This window comes from Urocitellus parryii, chromosome 4, assembly GCF_045843805.1.
Source record: "Urocitellus parryii isolate mUroPar1 chromosome 4, mUroPar1.hap1, whole genome shotgun sequence".
Taxonomy (NCBI): Eukaryota; Metazoa; Chordata; class Mammalia; order Rodentia; family Sciuridae; genus Urocitellus; species Urocitellus parryii.
In genome coordinates this window covers 53,768,257-53,781,616 of record NC_135534.1, presented here as the reverse complement: position 1 = coordinate 53,781,616, position 13,360 = coordinate 53,768,257, and the positions used below count along the sequence as shown (strand labels likewise).

The window sequence follows — 13,360 nt, the reverse complement described above, 5'->3', positions numbered from 1 at the left end:
ACCCAGAGGTGTTCCACCAATGAGCTATATACCACATCCCTTTTTTTTAATATTTATTTTTTAGATTTTAGGTGGACACAATATCTTTATTTTATATTTATGTGGTGCTGAGGATCAAACCCAGTGCCTCATGCATGCTTGGGGAGCACTCTACCACTGAGTCACAATTCCAGCCTCAGCCCTTTTTATTTTTTGACTTAAGACAGGATTGCCTAAACTGGCTTTGAACTTAGGATCCTTCTGCTTCAGCCTCCCAAGTAGCTGAGATTACACATATATGCCACTAGGCCCAGCTTTTCTCGTTGCTTTTGAAATGCTTCTGAAATTGAAAATGTATTTGACATTTTAGGGCTTGTGTCCTTAAAAAAAAGCATAGTTAAGTAATAGTATGTCAAGAAATACGTGCATACAATGGGGATGATACTTGGGTTGATTTTCTAGGAGAGAAATAGATCTTTGAACTAGCAGTGCCTTCAACTGTAGCTCTCCTTTTTACTGTTTCAGAGATGCCGACTTCAGCAATGGAACAGGAAGAATGTAACTGATTTAGATTGATAGACTCTTGATAAAGTGATTATCTGAATCTGGAACCCACATTATAGCTTTATCTTTTTTTACTGTGAAAATTTTAGCTTTTTTATTTCCATATGAGTAATTTAAATAATAATTTTTGTTTTATCTAGATTGTCTTACAAGGACATGCAACAAGAGTAACTGCTAAATCTCAACAGAGTGGAGAAAAAGCATTTCAATGTAAATATGATGGATGTGGAAAATTATATACAACAGCTCATCATCTCAAGGTATATATATAAGTGTTTTATTTAGTTATAAGTATACCTAGGACATTAAATACTAATGTGATATGCATATAGCATTCAAATGCTTATCAAAATACTGACACATGCTCACACTCAGACACACAAAAGCCTGTACAGACTGTAGAAACTGTCAGTTCTTTAAAGGCCTGGACTGTGTTTCTTCACCTGTATATCCCTGATGTCCTGCATATTACCTGGCACATATGAAACACTCTGTATATTTCAAAACATTTGGTCAAATATGAAGTTTATGTAATTATATGAGAGATGTGTATGTTCACTCTGCTAACAGTGATTCACCAGAATCCAGCAAAAGTTGATGTTAATTTGTCCTGTATTAAATTTTTGGACGAAGTATTTTATTTTAATTGTAGATGAACACAATAGAAGTACTGTGACTCATTATAACAATATCTAAGACATATTAAATAACTATGTCAGAAAGTGTGCACTTAGCATATTTTGAGTAGTGATCCAAGAGTCCATCTTCATTACTTGTTAGTGTATAACCTTGGCATATAATTGACTTCTTGGTACCTCATTCCCCTCCAACTATAATTTGATCATAAGAGTACCTCTCTCACAGAGTGGTTATGAGAATTAAGTAAGTGCTGCTGTCTCTGTAAAGTACTAAGAAAAATGGCCTGATATGTGAGAAATGTTCATTGAATGGCCATTGTCATGATTACACATTTGTCACAGCAATAGATACTATTATGTCCCCACCTTACAAAGAGGACTTCAAGGTTTAGAGAAGGAAGTGGTGGAACCTTACTTCAAACTTAGACCCCTCTAATAGCAGCCTCTACACTTTTTACATTAGGTAACATTTCCTTGCACCCTGTCCTAATACTCTTCATGCATGTTTCATGCAGGTACCTTTAATCACTCTGGAAAAACTCAGACCTCAGATGTTCCTGTTCCTTATTAAAATGAATATTTTAAGCCCATTTTATCCCCTCATCCTAGATGTGGACTACAAATAAAAACTTAAATATGGGCTGGGGCTATAGCTCAGTGGTAGAGTGCTTGCCTTGCATACATGAGGCACTGGATTCAATCCTCAGCACCACATAAAAATAAATAAAATACAGATATAGTGTCCATCTACAACCAAAAAAAAAAAAAAAAAAAACTTAAATGTAAGCTGGGCATAGTGGTGCACACCTATAATCCGAGCTACTTGGAATGCTGAAGTAGGAAGATTGCAGGTTTGAGGCCAGCATGGGCAACTGGCAAAACCTCATGGCTCATGCCTGTAATCCCAGCAGTTTGGGAGGCTGAGGCAGGAGGATTGTGAGTTCAAAGCCAGCTTTCAGCAGAAGCCAGTTGCTGAGCAACTCAGTGAGACCCTGTCTCTAAATAGAATACAAAAAAGGTCTCTCCGAGGTGTGTGCCACTGGGCCTGGCTTGTTTGCTTGTCTTTGTCTTCTTTTTTTACAGTGCTGGGGATCCAGCCCAGGATCTCAGCATGCTAAGCAAGTACTGTACCACTGACCTATATCCCTATCCCTGGGCTATAGTTTTTGTGGAAAAGGTGTTTTATTTCTTTCAAAAGCATACAACAAAATCACTCAGCAATAAGAGGGGAAAATAGGTCTGTGTTAAAATCATCTTACTTGAGGAGTGTGTGGAAGAAATGCAATCATGCCTGTGTTTTAATAACAGGTCCATGAACGGTCACACACAGGAGACAGGCCTTATCAGTGTGAACATCAAGGCTGTGGGAAAGCTTTTGCAACAGGTAAGAACATAAATTTTCTTTGTTTCTAGGTTCTGATGGAGGTCAAGCAGAGATAAGTGGGCAAAAACTTGACCCTTCATCCTTTTCTTGAGTCCAGAGAACACATGATTGGGTTTTCTTTTCTTTTTAAAATATTTATTTTTTAATTGTAGTCGGACACAATACCTTTATTTATTCATTTTTTGAGGATCAAACCCAGGGCCTCACACGTGCTAGGCAAGCGCTCTACCGCTGAGCCACAACCCCATCTCTTCTTGGGTTTTTTTTTTTTTAGAGAGAGAGAGGATTTTTTTAATATTTATTTTTTAGTTTTCGGCAGACACAACATCTTTGTTTGTATGTGATGCTGAGGATCGAACTCAGGCCGTACGCATGCCAGGCGCGCTACTGCTTGAGCCACATCCCCCAGCCCTTATTGGGTTTTCTTAACTCTTAACTGCCTCCTTAGCCTGATTGCTCTACCCCTCTCTGTGTTCTTTTTTTCCTTCATAGACCTGTCTTTGCCTACTTTGGTGCTTTTTACTCCATGTTCTGCTTTCTTTTAGCAAGAAAAATAAAAGCCAAATTTTAAAAGCTGACTAAATTTTAACATTAATACAGACCTTAGGGAACCACTGAGAACTGGAACTTAACAGTGGGATGGAGTCTATCCAGGGATATATGTGGCAGGGCCAACATGTACCAGTCCTCCTAACATTCATTCTTTGTTCCTTGTCTTGAATCCAATTTAAACTTTTTGGATATGAGTTGTGAGCATCATCTAATATAATTGGGACACCTTTTAAAAAATATATTTTTAGTTGTAGATGGACACAATACCTTTATTTATTTATTTTTATGTGGTGCTGAGTATTCAAACTCAGGGCCTCACATGTGCTAGGCAAGCGCTCTACCTCTGAGCCACAACACCAGCCCAATTGGGACACTTTTAAAAAATTAAACACACACTTCTAAACAAAGATAAACTACTAAAAATTTTCAGTGTGATAGTCCTGAGCCGTCTAAGGATGTTTTTAATAACATGTTTTATTCTTGGAATTTACTGTATTTTTCAGTACTTTAATTTCAATGTGAATGTTTAGAGGAGTATTGTGTAATTAAATTTCTTTTAAATTTTCCTTGAAGGTTATGGATTAAAAAGTCATGTCAGAACTCATACAGGAGAAAAGCCATATCGGTGTTCAGAAGATAATTGTACCAAATCTTTCAAAACATCAGGAGATCTACAGAAACATATTAGAACTCATACAGGTACCATTGTAAATAGTGTCATATCTAGGACAAGAATTCTTGATCTTCAGGGAGGGGATTTGGGGAAGGAGTATCTGGAAAAATTTCAGGGAATCAGTATCAGAGGCTTCTTTTAAATTCCTGAAATTCCATGGAATTTGCTGTTTGTGTTTATATATTTCTTACCAGGATAAGGGCTCAAGACTCTCTTAGATTCTTAAAAGGGTCTGTGTTCCAAAAGAGATGAACAATGGCTCTAGAGTACCATCCCTTGCAGCTTGCAGAAATTATCTGAGCAACAAGTTCATTTTCCTAGGATTGCATGTCTAGTTTGTAGCCTGAGAACAAAACCTAAGGCACCTGATTCTGCCTGAGTGTAGTATCACTTCTCCAGTAAGCTGCTGCTAAAGAAAATATCTGAACCCCTAATAGCCCCACAGAAAGAAAAACATGTAACCACTTGCAGCAGTGTATGCCTGTAATCCCAAGGACTTGGAGACTGAAGCAAGAGGATCACAAGTTCAACTCAGGGAAGCTGTCTTCAAAATAAAAAGGGCTGAGGATATATCTCAGAGATAGGGTGCTCCTGGGTTTAATCCCTAATACCCCTCTCCCCACCCCCTCTCCAAAAAAAGACTTGTTACTTGTGATCATCTCTTCTCCTCTTTAAATGTCTTTATCTTATTTTTCTTTTTTAAACTGCTTGTTTCCTTTTTTTAGAGAGAGAGAGAATTTTTTTAATATTTATTTTTTTTTAGTTTTTGGTGGACACAACATCTTTATTTTATTTTTATGTGGTGCTAAGGATCGAACCCAGCACCCCACGCATGCCAGGCGAGCGCGTTACCACTTGAGCCACATCCCCAGCGCTCTTACCTTCTTTTTCTAAGTGGTACTTTATTCTTATCTCCCCTCTCTCCCCTATGCTTGACTGCTTGTGGAATTGATACTATAAGGGTGATTATTTGTTTTTAGGTTTTTTGTTTTGGTATCAGGGATTGAACCCAGGGGCTCTTAACCACCAATCACATCCCCACCCCTTAGCTCTCATTAAGTTGCTTAGGGCCTCACTAAGTTGCTGAGGCTGACTTTGAACTTAAGCTTCTCTTGTCTCTGCATCCCTAGCCACTGGAGCTAGGATTCTAAGTGTGTGCCACTACGCCTGCCTTAAGTATTTGTTTTGGATCAGAGCTGAACACAATTCAGAAACTGTTGATAAAAGATGCTATTTTAAGCTATTGACTAAGTAATAAAGCATAAAATAATTTAGAGATTTTTAGTATAGGTGTTTTAAACATGGTGTCATAACTTTGTCCCCAAATGTTGCGATTTTTGCACTTCCAAATACTCTGTTATAGTTTAACAAATTTCCAGGGAGGATTCTTCTAGCAACTAAGATTAATCTTTAGTACAAACATGATCCTAAATTTGCTTTACTTTGTAATGCTTAGGAATGGATGTAGGTATCTGCTTTCATCTCATTCCTGCACTTATTTTTGTTCATTGTATCAAAGGCAAGTGTTTCCAAGATGCTATAAATTTTGTTTGGATTTGCAATATAAAGTCAATTTGTTGTATAAAAGCTATATACAACCATTGACATTGAGCAAAAATGTCAGGATTATGATTTTATTTATTTATATTTTTTGGTACCAGGGATTGAACCCAGGGACATTTAATTTTCGGTGGACACAACATCTTTATTTTATTTTTATGTGGTGCTGAGGATCGAACCCAGCGCCCCATGCATGCCAGGCGAGCGTGCTACCGCTTGAGCCACATCCCCAGCCCCTTACACTGGTCTTTATGTTTTGTTATTTCTTTATTTTTGGTGGTGCCAAAAGTTAAACCCAAGGCCTTTTGCGTGCTAGACAAGCTCTACCATTGAGCAATGCTACCAGCCCCCATACACCACTTTTATCATGACATTTTCATGATTTAAAATGTTATAATGGCATAGCATTTTAACATGGTACAATGTTGGGTTGAATAAGGGGCTTAGGAACTTAGGTGATTTCAGTCAAAAACAAATTAGGTGCTACAGAATAGTAATACATATAGTACAATGAAAATTGTCCTAGAACAGTTGATGCTTTTCATAGCATGTCACAGGTGGGAAGACTTTAGAGGTTTTCTAGACTTGGAGGAGATGGGACTTGCCCAATATGAATTCTGTTCTCCTTTGGTGAACATATGGTGAAAAATTTACTTGAAGAAAAGAAAAAGATTCCATTCCTTTTTTAATGATTTCAAACTTGAGGGCAGAAATCTTTTGGAATGGTCTGTACCAACAGGGAAACCATAATTTTATTTGACTCAAAGAAAAATAACAGACTTTCTCTCACTCTCTCTCTCTCTCTCTTTTTATATATATATATATATATATATATATATATATATATATATATATATATATATATATAAAATACTTGTGTCTGTCTATAAAGATCCTTTTTTTTTTCCCTGCTCCAGAAGTTGTTTGCTTGAGTTCATTATAGAAAAGGGCACATAGAAATTGAAAGCAAAAGCTATCTCTCCTGCTTGACTGTTCAAAGGACTTTTGAGTTTCAAGGTTGTATAAAGCAAATAGGAGAGAAGGAATATTATTGGCAGAGTTTTCATTCATAAGTTTGGACTATGAGAATAGTAATGTATTTAGCAAGTATTTTGACAAACATGCTAAGCACTAGATTTTAAAAGATTAAAATTATTTTATCTGCCAGATATCATAGCATAAGTAAAGCAGGAAACAAACTTTTAAGAGATTCTGGGGTTGTTCTAACTTAATCCTTATTCTATTTTTTTCTGCCATTTCTTTCCGTGCTTTTCTCAGCTCAATTTTTAATATGCACACCTGAATGATTCCATCATAGAGAGACATGTAATCACTGATGAATTTTGAATACCATTCAGTTTTTCTAAGGCAAATTTGTTAGGAGTGGAAAATACTTTTTCCAGGGGGAAAAGAAAAAGCCTAAAAGGGAAACTGACACTGAAAAAGCCTAAAAGAGAAGACTCAAGTCTTGAGCCTGATCCCAGGCAAAATTGAAGATAAGACATTTCAATTTTCTATATATTTTTGCACCATTTAATTTATTCCCTTTTGTATTTTCAGGAGAAAGGCCCTTTAAGTGTCCCTTCGAAGGCTGTGGTCGGTCCTTTACAACATCAAATATCAGAAAAGTGCATATTAGGACACATACAGGAGAAAGACCTTATTATTGCACAGAACCAGGATGTGGGAGGGCATTTGCCAGCGCAACCAATTATAAAAATCATGTGAGGATACACACAGGTAATGATCTCTGATTTCTTGGTCCTTTATCTTTGAAGGCTTAGTTTAATTCTTGCCCCTTCCAGAAACAATACCTAGCTAATCTCTTCTTTTCTTCCTACCAGTTGGCATGGAGGAAAGAAGTTAAACACCTTTAAAATTTTTCAACTTAATCATTCTTTTGTATGTTCGTTTCTTCAACAATTATTGACATCTATCATGAGTTTTTCTACCAGACACCATAGATTTAGAGACAGATAAGACAGTCTAGTTGGGGAGAGATTAGTGGTCACCAACTTGCTGAAGAATGTCTGTAACATGAACAAGATGCTTGGGAGCAGAGGCAGGAATAGTCATTTCTTGCAGGAACGGAAGAAATGTTTCAGAAAGACTTTACTGGGGAATTTGACTTTTAGACTGAATCCTGATGTAAAAGGTAGACAGAAGATTATTCTTTGCAGGGGAAGTGTAATGAATATAGGCACAAAGTTATGAAAAAACATAATATTGGATGGTTCCATATAATTAGAGCATAGACTACATGTAGAAGATTTGTACGCAGTGAAGTCGGAGGAGTAATCAGAGGACTTTTGTATTATGCTGCCATGGTAAGGGTGTTTCTTAAATTAAACTTTGTGGAGCTTGTGGGGTAGAAAAGGAGGGATGATCTATGGATACATTTTCCGCTTTTTTGGCAATACCGGAGATTGAAACTAGGGTTGGTGCTCTACATCTCCAGCAGCGCCCCCCTCCCCCCTCTTTTTTTTTTTTAATAAGACAAAGGTCTTACCAGGTTGCCCAGGCTGTCCTTGAATTTGTGATTCTACTGCCTTAGCCTCTCAGGTCACTGGGATTATAGGTGTATACCACCATGCTTGGCTTCTCATTTTTTAATAAACAGCTATATTAAGATAAAATTCACATACTAGACATTTATCCATTTATTTTTATTTTTAAAGAGAGAGGGATAGAGAGAGAATTTTTTAAAAAATTTTTTTAATATTTATTTTTTAATTTTCGGTGGACACAATATCTTTATTTTATTTGTATGTGATGCTGAGGATCGAACCCAGTGCCCCGCGCATGGCAGGCAAGCGCATTACGGCTTGAGCCACATCCCCAGCCCCATTTATCCATTTAAAGCATAATGATTCTCCAGACATGGTAGTGCATGCTTGTAACCCCAGCCACTCAGGAGGCTGAAGCAGGAGGATTGCAAATTCAAGGTCAGCCTCAGGAATTTAACAAAGCCCTAAGCAACTTAGCAAGATCCTGTCTCAAAATAAAACATTAAAAAAGGCTGGGGCCAGGTGCAGTAGCGCACACCTGTAATCCCAGCGCTTGGGAAGCTGAGGCAGGAGGATGGTGGGTTCCAAGCCAGCCTCAGCAACATCGAGGTGCTAAGCAATTTCAGTGAGACTCTGCCGTGAAATAAAATACAAAATAGGGCTGGGGATGTGGCTCAGTGGTTGAGTGCCCCCAAATTCAATCCCTGGTACCCGAAAAAAAAGGACTGGGAATGTATCTTGGTGATAAAGCACCCCTTGGATTTAATCCCCAATACAAAAAAAAAAAAAAAACGGGATTGGAAACTATTGGGTCACTTTAAAAAAGTCTTTTAACTTTTTTTTTTTTCTCATCAATGAGTTTTTCCCATCTTTTTTTTTTTTTTTTAGTTTCCTGCAGACACAACATCTTTGTTTGTATGTGGTGCTGAGGATCGAACCTGAGCCGCACGCATGCCAGGCGAGCGCGCTACCGCTTGAGCCATATCTCCAGCCCCATCTTTTAACTTTTTTAAAAAAAATTTTTCCAGTTGTAGATGGACACAATATCTTTATTTCATTTTATTTATTTATTTATTTTTATGTGGTGCTGAGGATCAAACCCATGGCCTCACATGGGAGAGGCAGCACTTTACCACTGAGCTACAACCCCAGCCCTGTTTTTTAACTTTTGAGGAACTGCCAAACTGTTTTCTGAAGTAGCTGTTCCATTTTACAATCTCACCTGCAATGTATGATGCTTCCATTTGGTCTACACCATAGGCAGATAATTGTTATTTTTTTTTTATTATAACTTTCCTAGTGAGTGTGATATCTTTTGATTCGCATTTTCCTGATGGCTAATGATGTTAAGTATCTTTTTATGTGCTTATTGGCCTTTCATATATTTTCTTTGGAGAAATATCTTTTCAAATCCTTTGCCCTTTTTTAACTGGGTTGTTTTTTCACTATTGGGTTGTAAGAATTATTTATTATTCAGGATACAAGTCCTTTGTCAGATTTGCAGTATTTTCCCTTCTATGGGTTGTCTTTTCAATTTTTTCATAAAATGCAGTCTGTCATGAAGTTTGATTATCAGATGACCCATGTGAAGCCATGTAGCCAGCCAAAAGGAACTCTAAAGCTCAAGCAAAAAAAAAAAAAAATTGATGGGGGTGTACCAGGAATTGACCCCAGAGGTGCTTTGCCACTGAGCTACATCCCCAGTCCCTAGTTTTATTTATTTATTTATTTATTTTCTTATTTAGAATAGCATCTCACTAAATTGTTGAGGTTGACCTTGAATTTTCCATCCTCCAACATCAGTTTCTGGAGTTGCTGGGATTGAAAGCATGTGCCATTGTATTCTGCTCCATTCAGTTTTTAACTATGGTTTGGTGCCGCCTAGTGGGGATTTCTGTTCTCAGTTGAAAATTGGCTGATTTTTCCAAGTTGAAATTTGCTGCCACTTTCCTGCTTAGGAAATCTACTCCCACTTCCCTTTCCCTCACTACATTTTTCTTACAACCATCTACCAAGATAAGAACTTAATCCTGCCTGCTTTGAGAATGGATATTGGGAAGAGGACAGGAAGCCATTTCCAATTACTTTTATGTCTAAAACTTTAATTATGTTAGTGAGGGATTTTTTTGTGGGTAGTTTTACTGTGGTTAGAGCCATGAGAAGAAATGCACCAAGGAAGATATAAAATAAGAATTAGCTGGAACATGCTACACTTACACATTCCATATCAGAAATGAAGAGTTCACACTAATACTTCAATTCTACTTCATCCCACAAGGCTCTTCCTCCCCATTCCATATTTGTATGTCTCTTCCACACTGAGAACCCTGGCTTCTACAGCATTGAATATTTATTCATTTGCTCAGTCTTTAGTTACATCTCAAATAATTTTAGTATCACTTCAGTCATACCACCACAATGCACAAGCCTATTGAAGAGTTCAAGGTTTGTTTGCAACTGCTGCCTCCTCCCTAGCTCAAGACTGAGGACATTAGTTAAATGCCATATATAAAATATTAGTTATATAAAAGTTACTTGATGGGGGGCTGGGGTTGTGGCTCAGTTGTAGAGTGCTTACCTAACATGTGTGAGGCACTGGGTTCAATCCTCAGCACCATATAAAAATAAATAAGTAAAATAAAGATATTGTGTCCATCTACAGCTAAAAATACTAAAAAAAAAGTTACATGAGGGGTGAGGGTGTGGCTCAGTGGCAGAATGCTTGCCTAGCATGTATGAGGCAACACATAACAAATAAAGGCATTCTGTTCATCTAAAACTACAAAAAAAATTACTTGAAATAATTTATTTTCCTCATGCCCCAGTGTGGATAAAAGTATTCACTTAAACTATAATTAGGATAACTTGTTCCATTTGCTTTCAGTTTTAGGTCCCCATACCACCACAAAATAACATTGCCTAGATATTCTGTGATATTAAGTAATTATTGTTAATTTTGATTATATGTTGTTTAAAAATAACAGGATCCATCTTTCATATACATAATCTCACACATTTCGGATAATATAGAATGTTTTCTGGAACTATTTTAGAATAATCCTGGGTAGGAAGAAGGGATAAATATGTAATAAATAAATGAAACAATATTGGTTATGAATTAATAGTTGAAGTTGAGTGATTGGTACATGGAGTTTTGTTATACTGTTTCTCTATATTTTTGTGTAGGTTTTAAATTTTCCATAATAAAAAGTTCAAAAAATATTATATACTATTTATAGTATTCTCAGATTATTTGATAGAACAGGAATTAATAGTTCTTCCATTTGTCTTGTCTACTTGCTATTGGTGGGGAAAGAATAGCTTTTGATTGGATCTAAGAGGTCAAGTGAAGTTAAATTGTAAATGTTCTTTTAGATATATTTAGATATATAGTTGAATATTGACATGTCTAACTTGTCCGTAGACTTTTTAAAAAAATCCTTTTTCATTATCTTTATAAAACTTTTTGGGTAAGCTGCATTAGTTATAGTAATACTTGCATTTGTTATTCTTATTATTGGTATATCTATCTAGTTATAGGAAACAATAAATTATTGTTTCATCAAAGTTAAACTGGGTAATAACATCATCCTTAATTCTCTCATCTCTTGAAATTAAGGGAACATTGGGATTGATGCTTAAGGACAATATTCAGAATGTAGACTACCTTTTGAGCCAAGTTAAAATTATAGTTACGGTTTTTCCCTCGTGGTAGGATATGAAGAGATCTGGCAAGCTTTATGTGTATATGTTGCTGTGTTGGGTAAGCGCTTCATTACTGCTCTATGTCCACAGCCCAGATTTGGCAACTGTTTAATTTTAGAGGTCTTCCACCCCATAATGGAATCATTATGTAAAAATATACCTATGTAAAAGCTGACCTTTTTTTTTTTTAAAGCTGACATTTTTGTGTGCTGGTTTTTCTTAGGGGAAAAGCCATATGTTTGTACAGTTCCTGGGTGTGACAAAAGGTTTACAGAATATTCTAGTTTGTACAAACACCACGTCGTTCACACTCACTCCAAACCATACAACTGTAATCACTGTGGTAAGACATACAAGCAGATCTCCACGCTAGCTATGCACAAACGGACAGCCCACAATGACACTGAGCCCATTGAGGAGGAGCAAGAAGCCTTTTTTGAGCCTCCCCCAGGTAAGGTTTTTGTCCATTATAGCTGTTTCTGAGTTTGAGAATCAAACAACTATGAGTATAATTTATGATTCATAACATTTTCTCAAATTAGAAAGTTTCTTTTCTGTAAATACAAATTTACAATTTGTAACTGTGAAAAGTACTATTGAAGAAAGGTACTAGAGCTCTGGGTTGTGTTAAGAGAGGAACTTGGTCTTATCTGGGAAGGTGTAGGTTTCTCTGAGGAAATGGTGTTTGGAGAAAATCTAGAGGGTGAATCTTCATGTAGGCTAACTAGGTGAAGAAACGGGTTGGGGGAAGGGAAACAGCAAAGATGAGAACTTTCAAGTAGAAGGTATGATACTACAAAAAGCAGGAGGTTAGAGAGAGCAAAGTAAATTAGAGATACTGAAAGAAGCCTGATCAGGATGGTGGTTCTGCCTGGGAAGGTGGTGTGAAGTGAGGGAAGAGAATGAGGTAGGGGCAGCCTAATCGTAAGATTAGAGAAGTACTCCAAATAATACTTCATTGATTCAGGTGCTGTTAGGTATATAGTAAGAAACAAAATAACTCATTTCAATGAGGAAAAAACTTTGAAAAAATATTTTATAGAATTATATTCAAGGCTGGGCACAGTGGCACTTGCCTGTAATCCCAGTGGCTCGGGAGGTAGAGGCAGGAAGATTGCAAGTTCAAAGCCTGCTTAGCAAGGTACTTAGAAAGGTATTTAGGAACTCAGGGAGACCCTGTTTCTAAGTAAAATACAAAAAAGGGCAGGGGATGTTGCCCAGTAGTTAAGTGCCCTTGAGTTCAATCCTCAGTATACACACACAAAAATGTAGTTATAAGACTCTTACACTTTTTAAGCCCTTTATCTTTTTCTTTTCTTTTCTCTCTTTTTTTGGTGGTACCAGGGATTAAACCTAGGGGTGCTCTTCCACTGACTATACCCCATTCCTTTTTCTTTTTTTTGAGATAGGGTCAAGACAAATTGCCAAAACTGTCCTCCTCAAACTTGAAATTCTGTCTCAGATTCCTGAATCCCTGGGCTTATATGCATGTATCACCATGCTCTGTCTTTTGATTATCTTTTTTCTTTCTTTTTTAAAAATATTTTTTAGTTGTGCATGTGATTGAAACAGTGATTGAAACCAGTGCCTCACACAAGGGAGGCAAGTGCTTTACCACTGAGCCACACCCCAGCCACCTTGATCCTTTCTTATATGTTGATATTTCATATTATTAAAATTTCCTGGTTTTTTCCTCCCAGTACTGAGAATTGAATCTAGGAGGTACACTATCACTGAGCTATATCTCCTGCCCTTTTTAAAATTTTGAGACAGGGCCTCCCTAAATTGCAGAGGCTGG

At 36.9% G+C, this 13,360-nt stretch overlaps 1 protein-coding gene across 4 annotated transcripts in view; it reads left to right on the top strand.

The window, feature by feature from the left end:
* Znf143 (zinc finger protein 143) overlaps positions 1 to 13,360 on the top strand; it is a 63,290-nt gene that overhangs the window by 25,360 nt on the left and 24,570 nt on the right. For all 4 annotated transcript variants that reach the window (XM_026409573.2, XM_026409572.2, XM_026409576.2 and 1 more), the window contains exons 8-12: positions 684 to 803; positions 2,490 to 2,565; positions 3,691 to 3,816; positions 6,911 to 7,090; positions 11,786 to 12,013. In XM_026409573.2, coding sequence (XP_026265358.1) covers positions 684 to 803; positions 2,490 to 2,565; positions 3,691 to 3,816; positions 6,911 to 7,090; positions 11,786 to 12,013 — 730 coding nt within the window. The remainder of the gene's footprint in view (positions 1 to 683; positions 804 to 2,489; positions 2,566 to 3,690; positions 3,817 to 6,910; positions 7,091 to 11,785; positions 12,014 to 13,360) is intronic.